General features: G+C 32.1%; 1 protein-coding gene across 1 annotated transcript; it reads left to right on the top strand.

Annotated features, from left to right (window-relative positions):
- On the top strand, positions 1–1396 carry LOC107487886 (geranylgeranyl pyrophosphate synthase, chloroplastic). The gene has a single exon (XM_016108578.3). The coding sequence runs from the start codon at positions 144–146 to the stop codon at positions 1218–1220; it is 1077 nt and encodes a 358-aa protein (XP_015964064.1). The 5' UTR covers positions 1–143; the 3' UTR covers positions 1221–1396.
- Positions 1397–17773: the final 16377 nt, after the last annotated feature.

Below are 17773 nucleotides of genomic sequence, written 5' to 3'. Positions count from 1 at the left end.
CAGTTTCCAACACTAACTAGTAATTAATATCCATGTGTATGTATTGGTGGTGGCTACTGGCTACAATAACTCACACTCTATATATAAACCACACAAGTGAATAAGTGATTACACAAACCAGCATCACAAACCCCAAAAAAGAGATGACTTCTCTGAATCTTGTTTCACGGACTTGTCCCATTCCCTTTCTCAGCCATGCAACCACCGCTATGTTCCCAACCCCCAATTCCGTCATCTTCTCTACCAAACCATTCTCTTATGCCTTCTCCGTCTCGGCAATTGTCACCGCCAACCAAGAAACCATCGTCCTCGACAAACCCGCCACCACCACCACCTTCGACTTCACAGCCTATATGCTTCGGAAGGCTGATACAGTTAACAAAGCCTTGGACGCAGCCATAGCGATGAAGGAACCTGAGAAGATCTACGAGGCGATGCGTTACTCTCTCCTCGCCGGAGGCAAGAGGGTTCGCCCGCTTCTCTGCATCGCCGCCTGCGAGCTAGTCGGCGGAGACGAGGAAACCGCACTCGCCGCCGCATGCGCCGTGGAGATGATTCACACCATGTCGCTCATCCACGACGACCTCCCATGCATGGACAACGACGACCTCCGCCGTGGAAAGCCCACAAACCACAAAGCTTTTGGCGAAGACGTTGCCATTCTCGCGGGCGACGCCCTCCTGGCATTCGCCTTCGAACACATCGCTGTGTCCACCAAAGGGGTGTCGCCAACGAGGGTGGTCCGCGCCATCGCGGAGTTAGCAAAATCGGTGGGGTCAGAAGGGTTAGTGGCGGGTCAAATAGTGGACACACATTCCGAAGGGTTATCGAATGTGGGGTTGGAGAGGCTGGAGTACATTCACCTGCACAAAACGGCGGCGTTGCTTGAAGCTGCGGTCGTGCTGGGAGGCATAATGGGTGGCGGAAACGATGATGAAGTTGAGAACTTGAGGCTGTTTGCAAGGAGCATTGGGTTGCTGTTTCAGGTTGTGGACGACATTCTCGATGTTACAAAGTCATCGGAGCAACTTGGGAAGACGGCGGGGAAGGACTTGGTGGCTGATAAAGTCACTTATCCGAAGCTCTTGGGGATTGAAAAGTCAAAGGAATTTGCTCATAAGTTGAACAAAGATGCATTGCAATACCTTGCTGAATTCGATGAGGATAAGGCTGCTCCCTTGGTTGCTCTTGCTAATTTCATTGCTAACAGGCAAAGTTAATTAGTTCCGTGTTATGAATAAATTAAGTGTTAATCATGTTATTTTTAGTGTGTGGGGGTGTATATGTTTATGTAGGAAAATTAGGATTCTTGAAACTTGAACCATGGATATATACAAAGAATATCTTGAAACTGGGGATGGAGTATTATTTATAAATAAAATTCCTTTTATTCAAATTGTGTATGCTTGTGAATCTATCTGCGCAGCATTTTAGGATTCCGCAAATGTTTTCACTTTTCAGCTATCTTCCTTTCACAAAAATTCTTTTGGTCTTGTTGTTCCTTAATTCGATGGCAGAGGCAGTTGGGCTAAAAAATTTACATATGCTATGCGTGTGTGTTATGCATTGATATGGAGGATAGTAGGATGTCAATGGGGCGGGGCGGGGGATGCTTTCCTACTCTCCGTCTTCGCCTCCAGAATTAATTCCCGTCCCCGTCCCATTTTCCGTCATGGGGGGATAATTGTCCTTATTTCCGTTCCCCGCATTCTCCGCGTTTCTTGCGGGGTCCCATTCCCCATCTCTCTATGTTTAACATTCATATGAAAATTATAGTAAAAAATATCAAAAAAACAAAAAAACAAACTAAAAAATATTATTACAAACACACAAACATATCTTATCTAAGATTATAAGTCCAGAAATACAACATAGCAAATCATAGTCCATAAAATAAAATCTTAAAATGCAAATTTCATTATAAAAAAAGCAATAAAACAAAGTCTTTAACATCAAATATTCTTTCATTGTCGGCATAAAACTTCCAACAAACATCTCCATGTTCTCTGTTAAAACAATAGAGACAAATATGATAACATACAGTGACGAGAATGGAAGCAAACATGCAGACGCAGAAGTGGAGAGGAGAAGGACGCCGTGCCTGAGGAGAGAGAACGACGCGGTGAAGCTGTTAGGGTGACGGCGCAAGAGTGGCTGGTGGCTAGCTGGGTTTTGAAGTTTGAACAAAGTGGAGAGTGAGTGACGGGTTAAGGTTTTTTAATGGGTGAAATTACTGAAATACCCCCTATGTTAGAAATAAAGTAAGAGTATTTAAGTAAGTTTAACAATTCGGGGAATTATCGGGGATGGGGCGGGAATCCCCGCTCGGGTCCCCGCGCCTGTCTCAGGAGAATTTTGCTCTCCATCCCCATCCCCACGGGAAAAATTCCCCACCATCGGGACCTCATTTGGGGCGGTCCCCGCGGGGATCCCCGCCTGCTGGGGATTTTTGACACCCCTAGAGGATAGGGATGCTATATAAGGATGTGAGACAGAAGAAATCGGAGAATTCTGTTAAAAAAATTTAGATTACCAAATCGGATCATTCGAGTTGCGAGAGAAAAAATTTGAAATTAAAATTTACGCTTAACTAATTGGACCTAGTTTTTTTTTCTTTTTTCTTTTTCCTTTTTTATAAAAGGAAAACGGATCCTTTGATTAGGTTTTTTCTAATACAAAAAAATGGACCCTCTGAATTAGTATAAAAAAATATTTTTTTGAATATGTGAGTTGATATAAAAGAAAATGATTCTATGTGTTCTTGTATCTAACTTCCTTAGTCTGAATTGTACTCTCCTGACACCATATTCAGGTAAAATTTCTATACTTTTCATAACGTTGCAACACACTAACCTCTCTTCTATATTAAAAATAAGAAAAAGTATAAGGTATCAACATATCTACTAACTTATTGTCAATAATAATTAATTATATTTTAAACAAATATATAAAGAGATATATTAAAAAAATATATCTATAAAAACATTTCTATTAAACACAACAATAAAAAAGACATTTTTATTAGACACATCCACACAAACACTTTTATTAAACACAATTATAAAAAAAAAATTGACAAAACTTGATAGAAATACTGTTAATAACATAACGTGATTGTAAAAATAAAAAGCGAGGCAGTTGTATGTGTTTTAAATTTAAATCTTGAATGAGTCCTGCCCATTAAGTGCATGTTTGGGCGCCATTATTTTGTTGAAAAAAGATCTTTTTTAATTTTTTAACGTGTTTGGCAAATTTCTAGTAGTAAAAGTAAAAGTAATAGTAAAATAAAAAAAAGATCTTTTTTGAGAAGCTGTAATTTACATCTTTTTTTAAAAGATCTTTTTTCCTTAAAAAAAAGATGTTTTTCATGTAATAAATAAACAAAAAAGTACTTTTATATTGTTATACCCAAACATAATTGATAGATAAAAAGACATTTTTACATGAGATATCCAAACATAAAATTACTTTTACTTCTCTACAAGATCTTTTAAAAAAAGATAACTCGAAAAAAGATCTTTTTTTAAAAGTTCACCAAAACAAGCCCTAAATAATGGGATGCGAATAAGGTAAATAATAAGCTGTTTTTCAAGTTTACTAAAATAAAAAATATTTTATCCTATTATTCATTTGACACTATCCTAATCTTTTATATTTCATTTTTTTTTCAAATTTGACGGAATTCACTCATTTTCTTTGGTAATCCCGTCACCAATGCTATATTTTATCTTATTATTCATTCATTATGTTCCTAATCTTTTATATTTTATCTTTTGTTTTCTTTACAAGCTTCACTCATTTTTTTTGTGATCCCGTCACTAACGCATCTCACTGTCGCCGCCACCATCTGGAGAAGCAACTCACTGTACTGTGGCTGCACCTTCTTCTTCCATAAGTTGTATTGTCTCTGTGCTCTTTACAACACGCGCACTATTGTATCTGTTTTTTTCCTGCGTTGTCTTTGCTCTCAATGCTGTCGCTGCACCTTTTTCTCTCATGCGTCGCGCAGTCCACTGTTCTTCCTATAAGTGATGCTGCTGCTATGCACCTAAAACCATTCGTATACACAGTAAAATGAACATCTTGCAGAACATATGCATACAAAATCAAGCAAATTAATTAAAATATTAATGATATACTCAAATAAACATCTAATTTAGAATGAAAAAAAATCATCGGCTTACATAATAAAATAAACATCCAACTTAGTTAATAAGAAACAAGTAACGAGACTACGACTACGAGAGCATTGAAGTTGCGATACAGCAACAATGGTGGCACAATATTACAAGAGAGCAGTTGCGACAAAAATAAAAAAAGAATTCAAAAAATTATTATTAAACCAAAGTAATTCAAAATTTAATTTTTTTATTTATTGTTTACGTGTTCAAAAAAAATGTTATTCCACTGTACTTTTTCGTCTTGAAGACTGTTTTTAGCTTTTTACGAACATTTTATTAGTTGAAGTTTTTATCTTTTATTTGTTTATTTATGTCTTTTGTTTAGTGATTGTTATTATTAGAAATTTTTATACTTTAATAAATATATAATAAATGTATTAACAATTTAAATTTTATATAATTGTATAAAAAAAGTTTAATCGGTAATTTTAATGTGTTTTAAAGACACAACTAAACTCATATTTTTATTTCAGAAAAAGAAAAAATAAGTACAGGTACAAATATAGCGTCCGAAAATATATAAATACTGATTTAATTTGTCTTTTATTCATATTAAATTAACCTATCTTTGCTTAACCAACTCTCACTAGACCTTCCAATTTTGAGATTGGACACCATCAAGAATCACCAAAGTTGGTATAAGAAATAAATATATCCTTGAACTGAAGTCTTAGAAAGAATATACTCATATACATTTACATAAAAAAATGTGGAAGGAAGAGTTTAGCCGTCTAGTGATGATAATGATATACATGTGGGTTTAATAGTAACAAAAAGAAAACAAATATGTATGATTTAAAACAATACAATAATTTAATTAATTCTATATATAGGCATATTCGAAACTCAGTTATACTTTGTAGACAAAATTTGCCTTAATGTTGGATGGTGCATTATTCTGCATTGGTCCCAAATGGGGTTGGGATTACCTTTGGAGATTCCTTCAGCGATTATATCTGAGAAATTTGGCAGTTTCTGATCATCATTTGAAACATCTCTATTCCTGTCAACTTCTAATTTTTGTTAGCTTCTTTCTAGCAACTTGATCACTTGCTAACTAATAATAATAAACCAGCATCACTTAGAGAGACAAGATTGTACTTCATACTTTTGAATAATATTGTAATTATATATACGGTTAGCAAAATATTCTGTTGCATGACATGATTATGAAAAGAAGCTTAGTTTGTCCGTTCTAATAATATATATCAAATTGTAACTTGAACATTCATGTCTGATGCAACTAATACCGAATTATAAATTAAATGACCAGTTTAATTAATTAGTTATTTTATATATTTGACAATAAAACTAGGATGTTAAGTGTTTTTGTTTTGACAAAAATATTTAGTAATAAAAAAAATTTAGTCAAAATCAGCCTGAATTTGATTTATTTAACATTTATTAATTATTACAGTAATTAATAAATATTAAATAAAATAAATTTGGACTATTTTTTTATTCCTGACATTAACGTTTTTTCAACAAATACAATCAAATTTTCTTGTTGTCTGCACACTTTTTAATGATATGGTCTACTTTTTCTCTTTGACTCGTCGTATTTTTCATCTTTTACTTTTATTTTTTGTTTTTTTTTTTCTTCGACATCATCTTTATTATTATTATAGTTATAGTCGTTTTTCATCATCTTCTTATATATATATTTTCAAAAAACAAACATATAAATTTTTGTATACAATATTGAAATTTTGATACACAGCAGAAAAAATTTGGAGGTTAACACAAAATTTTTTTAAGAACTACATATTTAAAATATTGATACCCAACTAACAAAATACACATTAAATTTAGTATATAATACATAAATTTTGGTATACAACACAAAAATTTAAAATTTAAAATTTTAAAATAAATAAAATAATTTTGAAAAATAAAAAAAATTAATAAAAAATTTGACTCTTAATATTTTTTAAAATATTACATTTAGTTATTTTGTACTCAAAATATATTTTAAAAGGATAATAATAGAATTTTTTATGTTTTGATATATATATATCCAATGTATTTAATAACTTTTAATAAAATATTTTTTTGATATTTTTAAAATGTGTTTTTATTTCTTAGAACACATGGTATCAAAATCTTAAAATGTTTTATGTATAACAATTAGCAAGTAATCCGTTTTCTCTTGGATATGCCAAAAGAGCGTTAGTTAAACTAGAAATTGTAGGTTAAGCAGTCAATGAACATTAATATCATATGAAGCATTACCTACTAAATGCATGGTCCTCTTCTCAGTTAAGAATATTAAGTCAGCATTGGAATTCAAAGTCTTTAACAACTATATGTGTGTACGTAGATATTTATCCGGTGCATTTCTGCCATGTGTTTATTTGTTCTTTAATTTGTGTGCCTCTATTTACCTCAAGTTTGACACCGAGTCTAGTACAGGTAACTGAATCATAAAAGTATGAAACACGTTTGTTTACATGCATCACATGTAATCATGCATGTGTTCCACATATAATGTTCTAAAATTAATCAGGGCCTGCTTATATACTACTAGTATTTTGCAATGTGGAATATCTAGACTTAAATTCAATCCATGCAATAACATGAATGCTTGCTGGATTAATATGAACAACAGGACACCCATAACTTGATTGAGATGTTTCAATGTAGTTCTGATATAATGAACAGTTTGATTGTAGTTATTCGTGAAAGGTGAACTTTCATTTCAAGAGATGGCTGAATAAATAATGACAAAATGTTGTAAGACAAACTCAATGTCATGAAAAGGATTTAGCTAGCAGCATATATATTTAATGTTAGGTAACTAATTACTTATTTAAACAATATAAATAATAAGTTTTAAAATTGGTCCATTTAACCTAAAATCCACTAATAAGTGTGTCTTTGGATTACAGTTTACAAAAGGGAGTTTGAATAAAATTAATTTTGATGAAAAGTAAGTTTGTGTTAAAGTGATTTATGTTTGACAATTTTTGCATCAAAATGAATTATAGTAAAATAAATATTGTTTGGATTATACTATTCAAAATCACTTTTAGATAAAAAATTACTAAAATAGACACCAACTTAAATAATTTTTGTATATTATCTTATTATTTTAATTTAGATATTTGAATAGATCTTATTAATTAATTCTATAATAAAATTAATATTTATACATTAAAATAAAAATAATATATAAAAATTGACAAAATATACTTTTAATTAAAACTAACAAAATATAAATTTTAGAGAGTACTAAGAATAATAAAATTACAATTATAAAAATGTATAATATCAAATAAATAATTAATAAAAGATAAAAATAATAACTAATAGAAAAAGAGAGTTCATCTAAACAAAGATAATAATAATTCCATAAATAATATAGTAATATGCATAAAGGATAAAGTTAGTAAAAGGTAAATAAAGATGGAGTATTGATGGCTAAAAGTCCGTTGGTGAAAGGCAGAAGCTCAAAATTGTAGCTTCTTGTAAACGTGGTTTTGAAAGTAAAATCACTTCTGCGTTCATAAATCAAAAGTTTGTCAAACCAAAAATTGAAGCTTTCAAGAAGGATAAGCGTGCTTCTTCTCTTGTAACGCGTTGGACAAACACACCCTGAATCGAACATTTAAATTAAAATACTTGTAATTAATCAAACACAATACACCTAAACTATTCAAAATAACCATCTGCATACCAAAAGAAATAACCACTACTCTGATGAAGCGAACATCCAGAACAAAATACTGGTAACTAATTATACACACCTCACTAAAATCATTACAAAATAACCATCTGTGTACCAATATAAATAACTATCAGCTACATATTGAATTGAACATCCAAATTAAAATACTTGTAATTAATTATACATGCCACACCAAGGACATTACAAAATAACCATCCGGTTACATAACGAATTCAACAATTAGAGTCTCTCAAATGGTAACTGGTTAAACCAAAAGCAATCAAACAAACACAAAATATCAGTTTCACATACATCTACCCATCAACAACTCATACTACAAAATAACCATCCACTTTAAAATGGAAATAACCATCCATAATTATGGTAAAATGAACATCCGCCTTCGTTTAAATAGCTTAAAGTATAATACATGATGTATCTCAATCCCTATACAACTTCTTGTTATTGAGCTCTCCCACATCATTCAACACCCTCATTGATAAATGGACGAGTCCCAATGCCAGTTGACTAGACATCCATTCCATATGGCATTGTAGTGATTTCTCCTCCATTTTTTATTTCTTTAGTCAAAATTTCTTTATCAAATACCTTCACAACCATGGATCCAGTTTTCACATCGATGCCATCTCTTCGGAACTTGTCCTTGGCAAAAGAAGTGATTCTTTTGTCAAACCTGAAAAATGAGTAAAATCACACATCACCTTTGACGAAGTTTTATGGTGAGATTAGATATTTAACAATTAATACAACTTTTTCATAATTTTTATGAGATTTGCCTACTGTACATAAAAGAAACCTACCATTATTAAAGAACAAGAAATATTCTCATTGTCTATCATAACATCCGATTGATTACTTGGACGAACCTCGGCGGGAGACGATGATGAAGTCGACTCCTTGCCTTTACGATGCATCCTGAAAAAGAAAGAACGGAATACAACTTAGAAAAAATAGATAACTGACACAAAAGCAAGAGAGGGATAACTAAAAATTCAAATTAGCCAAGAAAGAAAATAAATATTTAATTGGAAAAAACATTTAAAGATATGGTAAACTTGATGAAAATCAAGTTGAATTGCTAAAAAAAATCAAAGAACAAGTCAGTATGTATGTGATCATTCATATTCAAAACATACATGAATATGTAATTTCATTTAATTTACTTAACTAAACATGATATGCACTTCTTAATTAAATTACACCAATCAAATGACCAAACTTGAAATTTTAAACTAATTTGGTGTTTAAACAAAAATAATAATCAAGTGTCTTGTCAAAATTCAATCCAAACATCAATAAAATTAGTATAAAACTACACAATTCTGAATTATAATGCCTAAAGAGAACAAAATTTAAGACAAATGCTGGCCAAACATAAGAATTAAACAAAAAGTTTCTCTCAGGCATTTCATCGAGTATATGGTGTGCACAATATGTAAACAGGGATTTTGAACTCATTTTAAGCAGCAATCTACCCAGAAAAATCAGCCATCAAACATTTTGCAATTCAGAAAGTATCAATCTATTAATCTAAGCCTAATCTAAACAATAAAAGCAGAATTAAAAAAGTAGTTAAAATAAATAAATAAAAGAACACAGGGGCAGGGGGAAGCATGGAACCTAGGGGTGTAAGTTATCGAACCGGTCTAAAAATCACCGCAGAACTGAACTGAAACTTACAACAACTGAATGAAAAATTGAAAAACTGATTTTTTGGTTTCTTCCGAACTAAACCGATAAATTCTGTTCGATTTTTTGTTGACTTTGCTAAAACCGAACCGAACCAAAGAATGAGTGGTCGGTAGTGCTTATTTTTACTAAGTTGCCATTTAACCTAGGAATAAAAGAGCCAATCAGCCAAATCCCTAACTTTCTTCTTCTCCTTTTACGCGCAGTCACACAGCACACCCACAATCACTTCCATCTTCCGTTCTTCCACTTCCGACCTCCATGCTTGAGAGAAGGAGAGCCTGAGGGAGCCAGAGAATGTCGTCTGCCGTCAAGGAAGTCGTCCATTGATCTCCGTCGCAGGGTCACCATCACAACAAACCCTAAGCAGAGCAGCACTCCAGTCTAGTCTGTCACCGAGCAACACTGCAGTGGCCGAGCAGTCCAATTCGAGGCCTCTCCTGCATGCTGCAAGTCAACAATGTCTTCTTCCAAGGTTAGAATTTGATTTTCAAATTTTTATTGTTGATTATCCTGCAGAACTTACTTCCAAAACAATTAAATGAATTAATTACATCCTGTAGAATTTTTGTTGTTGTTGCTTTTACTATAACATAATCTTACTGTAGGTGAACGTTAGAATGGGCTGAGTTATAACTTAGAGTAACTTCAGTAATAAAGGAGGAAGAGCCTAAATAAATTAATCAAATAAAATAGCTTGTCTAATCAGATTTCTTATTTGCAGAATTTTTTTTTGTTGGATATGTTGCTTGTATTCTGCTTGTTTTCTTGAAGTGAATAGTTTTATAATCTAATACTACCATGTATGTTGAAGACTTAAGGTCCTTAAGACTTGTAGTTTCACATACTGAGCTAGGCCATAGTTAGTATCAAATCCTATCCCTGTAACTGTTGTTCCAAAGCCGGTACTTCACATCTGTTCACTGATTTTCTCCATGGTTGCAACGAAATTCCAAATATAGATGGTGCTGTTGTGCTCTAGTTGATGACCACATGCTATTTGGATTGTTCTTGTCCTTGGTTCTGCCATTACAGTTTTTGAGAGTAGTACTAAGTTGATGAGAAGGAAAATAATGCATTGAGAAGGGATCAAAAGGATTGTTTTAATCATTTTTGTGATCATCTTATTCTAATATGATTCAACTTCACTAGTTAGATGTTCAAATAATTAACATGACTCTACAATTATGTTGTTTTACTATTACTATGAAAGCACATGACTATTTGTTAGTAAAAAGAAAGAATATTTTGTTGAACATTTGGTATGAAATATAGTTGTTTTATAGTATGAAAGCAGAATGATTAGAAGAAACTCAAAATCTCTTTCTACTTCTGAGAAGAAAGGTAACTTGAAGACTAATAGGAGATTCTGACAAAAGAAAGAAAAAATCTCCAAAAGAAGTAACATAAAGCGTGTGAAGAACTGAATGAGAGGGCCTTAAAAATAGTCGCTACCGTTCTCAAGTTTCAAAAATATTGCTTCATGTTCGTCATCAATTGCCACCATTAAAAAGGGTAGATATTGATTCTTTCCCTTGTTTACACTTTGGAGAGAGAATGGTTAAAATATGTTGTTGCTTTTTGTTGTTTGCTAGATATTTTTAATTGTCTTTGTTTTATGTTTAATTGTTGGGACAAGTTGAATTTGTATTGAATTTAGATGTGATATACTCTTGTTATTCTAGTTTATTGATGGTTTTAAACTTTATTTTATGGTAATTTAAATTCTGATTATTCGGTTTTAAAAAACCAAAAAATCGACCGAACCAAACCATTCGGTTGTCCAAACAGCAGCAAAGCAAACGGTTGGCATCAATGTAGAACCGAACAGGTCGGTTTGGTTGATTTTTGGTCCAAAACCGAACCAAACCGAACCGATTACACCTCTAATGGAACCCGCGTTGGTGAAAGGGGAAGAATGGAAAGAGAGGGGTAGCAGACGCGGGATTGCAGCGGCACAGAGTTCTGCCACTGCTTGGTTGCACGGGGTTTCTCGTCGGGGTTGGGCTTTGCACAGAGAATAGGGGATTTAGGAGAAATGGAGAAAGAGGGAAGAAAAAGAGAAGAGAGAGAGGAGAGAAGAGGTAGGTGACGGTGGTCGCCGATGGTGTCGGATGAAGGGTTAGGGTTGGGTTGTGGTCTCAGCGTGTGCTGGGTTCAGTAAGAGGAAGATAAGATGAGAGGCTAGTTCTAGAGCTTCAATTCACCAATGTGAAAACTCTGATTTTTTTAAATTTAAAATTTGAAAATTATTAGCTATTAATTAGTCACACCATTAATTAAATTTAAGATTAATTTACCTTTTTAATCCCATTGTTCATATTGTTCAATAATATTGTTGGTTACCTATACTTTTCCATATTTTTTTGATGATCCGAAGGTGGGTTAACAACTCCAAAAGAAGCAAAAGAAGCAAAAGATAAAGCCACGAATAGGGAAAAAACTCAGAATTCTTTTAATCGAAGGGATTCCATACAATCAAAATCTAAAACTAACTTAATATCAAGAAGAGCAGTATAAAAAATATGCATACCAAAAGATAGATCTTGGCTTCTTTTAACTAACACATCCGCAACCGAATTAGCTTTTCGAAGGGAGTGGGACCAAGAAATATTTGCAATTCTACTAGTCTACTGGACACTAATATTTTCTACAAGAGGAGCACATGAGTGGTTAGCAAGGCACCCATTTCTCAAAAATTAGAGGGCACAAGCAGAGTCAGATTCCACAATAAGAGTTGTATACTCTTGAGCATTAGCAATTTATAAACCATGGACAATGCCTCACAATTCAGCATGAGTTATTGAGCAGCTTTCAAGATTGCAAGAGAAACCCAAGATAAACCTTCCCAAGTAATCTCTAAATAAACTACCACATGAAACGTTATTAAGATGGCCTAAAAGGGACCATTCACATTAAGTTTCAACACATAATCCGGTGGCAAAAACCATCGAATGAGATACTGCGGTTCAACATTAACAGAACTCTTTCTTTGATATTTATTAATGATGTGAGGATTATTGACGGTTAGAAATTTCACACAAATAATCTCGTCGAAGTATAGTTTCCAACCAACAAACAATCCTCAATCAGAGTTTAATTTTGTTTGCCACAAGTGCAAACCAATAAAAATATCGAGAGTATTAGATCTCGGGTCGTCTCTCAAAGGAATTGTAGTGAGGTATGCGTATTATCGGTTATGAGGTTCCAAAGGGCGGTTTGCAATTAAGAAGACAAGAATTTAAATGACAAGAAAAATAGATGGCAAGAAAGTAAATCAACCAACTAAAGATAGCAAATAATAAAGAGAGGCATTCAAAGCAAGAATTGAGAATTGAGATTTTCTATCATAGTCATTAATCATAACACAATAATTATCAAGAGCTAAGCTTATTTCGTTATCCCTAAAATCAGGAGAAAATCAAATAAGACTAGTTAATCTCAATCCATAAGTCCTAATCAATTCACTAATTGAATTAGCAAGAGATTAGCGTCAGGAAATAATATTAACTAACAACACTAAATCACCAACATAAGTTGGGTATTAATGACTCAAGAGCACCTAATTCCTCTTTCCAAGCTAAGAATGCACAAAACTACTCTAAAACCCAACCAAGTATTTTGTCAAACACTTGGAAGGCATAAACGGAAAGCATATTAAATTGTAAGAAATATAAAATCTAAACTACCCAATGCAAGAAATCAATAACAATAACTCAAACAAGCAAGAAAGAACATGAAACATCAAATTGCATTAAATGTAATTAAAACTAACAAGAGTGCTCATAAACATAAAAATGACATAAAAGGAAAATTGACAATGTAAACTAAGAGAACAAAGATGTAGGAACGATAAATTGCAAGTAAAAGTAAATGAAAACAAGATTTAAACCTAAATCTAAGAGAAAACTAAACTAAGAACCCTAATTTCTAGAGAGAAGAAGGAGCTTCTCTATCTAGAACTAACCTAAAGCATGATTTCTATACTATCTAATTGCTCTCCCCTTTCTCCTTATTGATTTCATCCTCAAAAATACTTCAGAATTGAGTTGAATTTGGACCTCAGTGAGCTTAGAAATCGCCCCCAGTGTTTTGTCTTTAATGAGGTCACGTGCCGCTTGTCACGCGTATGCATGGGTCACGCGTACGCGTCACTGGCAACTTTCCTTATCACGCGTACGCGTCACCTTGACGAGTTTCTTCTTCAGGCGTACGTGTCGCCTTGAATCTTTGAAATCCTCATTTTCCATGAATTTTCCATCTTGCATGCTTTTCTCTTCACTCCTTTAATCCATTCCTTGCCTCTTAACCCTGAAATCACTAACAAACATATGAAGGCATCGAGTGGAATCAAAGTGAATTATATTTAACTAATTCAAGGCCTAAAAAGCATGTTTTAACTGTTAAGCACAATTAGGAGAAATTCATGAAACTATGATATTTCATTGAATAAATATGAGATAAGTTGATAAAATCTCCCAAATTCAACACAAGATAAACCACAAAATTGGGGTTTATCAATCAATCTTTAGGATATCGTTAGTTCGAACTCTAATTTGATGCACAACATGGAAATAGAGATAACCTTTCCATCAAAGACAAATTTATTATAGTGCTCCAGGTTTCTCTCCAACCAATGAACGACGTCCATGTTGAAGAAGGAAGGTGCTTGGGCAGCAGGGATAAATGCATTCCATATGTTCCTGGCAAAGTAATAGTCGCGTAAAACATGCTCCACCAATTCTTCATGCTGAGTGCAGCGAGGGCAAGATGAGTCTTGAGTTAGATAGCGTCTTTTTCGTTCGGCATTAGTCAGAATGACTAAGAGAGCAGCGAGCTAGAGAAAAGAGCAAGTTCGTTCGAGACCTTTCCAGCTCCAAAACCAAATTAAAGAGCCGATTTGGGCTACTAAGAGTATCTTGAATGGCTTGATAAGCCGATTTAAGGCTAAACGCTCCATCAGGTGAGGGTGGCCACACAACATGATAAGCTGGCTTTCAAGGAAAGAGGGGCATTGCCACAATTTTTTTTTTACTACATTCTTCAGTAGGATATCAGCTCCTTAAGTCTCACAATGTCTCAGGATCCTAAAACTGTAAGAAAATCAGTTAGGCTCACAAAGTAACCAATATCATCACCTACTTGAGTTGTGTGATGTTCAAGCCTCCCTAATCAAGGGACCCAGTTGTGCTTCCAAAAATTTATTTTAGAACCATCTCGATGCACTACATATGGTTAGATTCTATTATATCCCAATTAGCACAAATTCCTTTTCACGAGTTAGAGCTACTTTGTTTTTGCCCCTTCTTCGGAATCATATCATTTCTGCTTTCATACTTTGACCAAAGAACTCTAGCCCGCAAGGCATCTTTCTTTTCAATAAGCCTTCACCTCACTTTCATCATAATGGCATCGTTGAGCACACTAGCATGGCGAATTCTCAAGCCACCCGATTTTTTTTGTTTGCAAACTTTTTTCCAACTCACCATATGAATTTTGGGAGTTTGATTGGTGTCTCTTTAAAAAAAAATTTCTACATTTTTATCAATAGCATCACAAATAGTTTTAGGTAAAAAAGCAGTTTGTATATTATAAGATGGAATAGAAGAAAGGACAAATTTTACTAGAGTATTTTTTTTTGTCAAAGACAACAAAAAGACTTTTTAAAAATTTAGTCTATCATTTAGCTTGTCAATAATATTGTTGAAAGTATTTTTTGAAACTCTAAAATGATGAAGAGGCACACCCAAATACTTTTCTAAACCATCCATTCTGAAAAAATTAAAGAGAATACATAATTATTAGATTGATACAAAATTTTATTATCAACTATTCTAGATATACTTATTAAAATCTTTAATATATGAAAGTTTTATTAAAAATTATATTTTTAGTTTTTAAGGTATTTATTGAAGAAAAAGTTAAATTTTTTTACTATATAAATAACTATAATAAACGATTAATGCCACTTATTAACAAAATCCATACATAAAATAATAGTTTGGGATTATAGGTTATTTATTGCATTAGCAAAAATGATATTTGACTTAGAAAAATTATTAGAAGTCTTAACTCATCCTTTCAGTTATCCTCTTAATTTTTAAACAAAAAAAATTGAATTTTTTACCTTGATATTTAAAAAAAAATTTTAGTCAACACTCACATAAATAAAAAGGTTATTAGCTATATATTCTCTATAACTCATTTAATTATTATTAGTAAAGTTTAGTTTGTGTCATCACAGTTAGTGTTAATCATATCTCTAACCATAATTTTAAAATCTAACTATGATAAAATCTATTTTACAAATTATAATAATTTTTAAAAAATTTAATTTTGCAATTTTGCCAAATTTCTCATACCATAATTTTTTGAATATGTTACAACCACATAAAAAGAAATTGAAAAGCTGAAAAAAAGTTTAAAAAAATTTAAAACAAAAACCAAAATAAAAAAGGTTAAGGAAACATAAGTTGAAAAAATAATTTGTGTTTTTATTTTTTATATTTTGAAATTTGTAAAACAAAAAAAATTAAAAATAATAAAATAGTATTTTTTATAAAAATTTTTAAATAAAAATATTAAAAATAAAAAACAACAAATAAAAATGCAAATTAAACTCACCCTTAGTTATTTTCCATGAGCTGTTTTGTTCAAATTGTGTATCTTTTGCGATCTCTTGATTTATAAGATTGTCCTCTCTTGCTAAATTTATTAATTCTGAATTTTGGTTTTGTTTTATTTTTTGAGCAAAATTCTACCACAATTTCTAACAATTGTTCAAAATAACAATTCGCCTCTTATCAATTGAAAAATGATATCACAGTTATTAATGATTAATTCCATTACATATTATATCCTTCTATTGATGTCTCCGTTTAGAATTAACAGATTTTGTTTACGTGTCACATTAGCTGATGACATGTCAAAGAACCATTTCAAGAAATAAAACGATCCTTGTCGTGTCAGCAATATAAAAAATAATTAAACCCTTAAAAAAATTTTAGGAGACACTTAAATCCCTAACTAATTTAAATATAGACATATAAACTTATAATAAACCATAAGGTAGGACAAGTATCTTTAAATTTCAACAAGCCATTTTATTTGTTACACTGGTTACTGGTCTTGGTTGGTAGGCAACCTCAGTTTTTTGCTATTCTTTTTCTTCCTTTTTCTCTGCAAAGTTCTAATGAGCGTAGTAAAAGTTACTTCATCAAATTCAATCCCTTTCAACCATTCTCTTCTTCATCTTCAATACAAATTTTATGTCTCTATCTTTGCAATATCCATCTATTAATATTATGAACGTGATCTTGTGAGATTTTAAACTTCTCTAACTCATCTCATTCACAAATTTTCTAGCTTTTTTCAAATCGCAGATCTTGTAAGGTCATTGATCAGCGCATTGCACATGATCAAGTTTGGCCTAATGCTTTAATTGATTATTACTTAAAAATTCTTCCAGGCCAAATTAATTTTTAATATTTACATTATCCATCAATCAAAGTAGTGAAAGTAACACTATTTGAGACCAATCTTTTCTTATCATGTCATCAAATAAAATCTCTACAATATAAAAAAAAAAAAAGAAACAAGGAACTAAGGCTATTACCAACAATCAGTGCAGTAGCAAGTATAATGACTTAAAATTTAGGGATACTTGTCCTATTTCATGGTTCATTATAGATTTATGTGTTTATGTTTAAATTAATTTGGCATTTAAGTGTTTTTTAAAAATTTTTCAAGAATTTAATTGTTCTATTTTACTGCTGCGTATTACAAATACGGTAAGAAACGTTTTGTCCATTGAAATGATTTTTTGACACGTCATCAATTAATGTGATACATAGGCAAAATCTATTAGTTCACATTAACAGAGATGATAAAATGTTTAATAGAATTAATCGTTAGGGACTGCAATATTATTTTTTAATCGATGAGAGATGAAATGGAAGTTAACGAAATGGTTAGGCTGAATTGGGTTTTTTTTTTTTTGTTAATTGTCACTTACCAAGTTCCGTACACAAAGGTGAGGGAGAACAAAAATGCTTTTCCAAAATCTAAACATAGAAACTGCTCAATCGATTTTTTTTTTTTTGCCTTTTTATATACTTGGCACTGAATAAAAGGCCCATATTTACGTAAGAGAATCTATAGCAGAAAGAATGACTAATTTAATTGACCAAAATGGACCAATGTTTCCAAATCCGTT

The sequence above is a fragment of the Arachis duranensis genome, chromosome 5, assembly GCF_000817695.3.
Source record: "Arachis duranensis cultivar V14167 chromosome 5, aradu.V14167.gnm2.J7QH, whole genome shotgun sequence".
In the NCBI taxonomy this organism is placed as follows: domain Eukaryota; kingdom Viridiplantae; phylum Streptophyta; class Magnoliopsida; order Fabales; family Fabaceae; genus Arachis; species Arachis duranensis.
The sequence above is the reverse complement of the archived record's forward strand: the minus strand, read 5'-3'. Positions and strand labels throughout refer to the sequence as shown.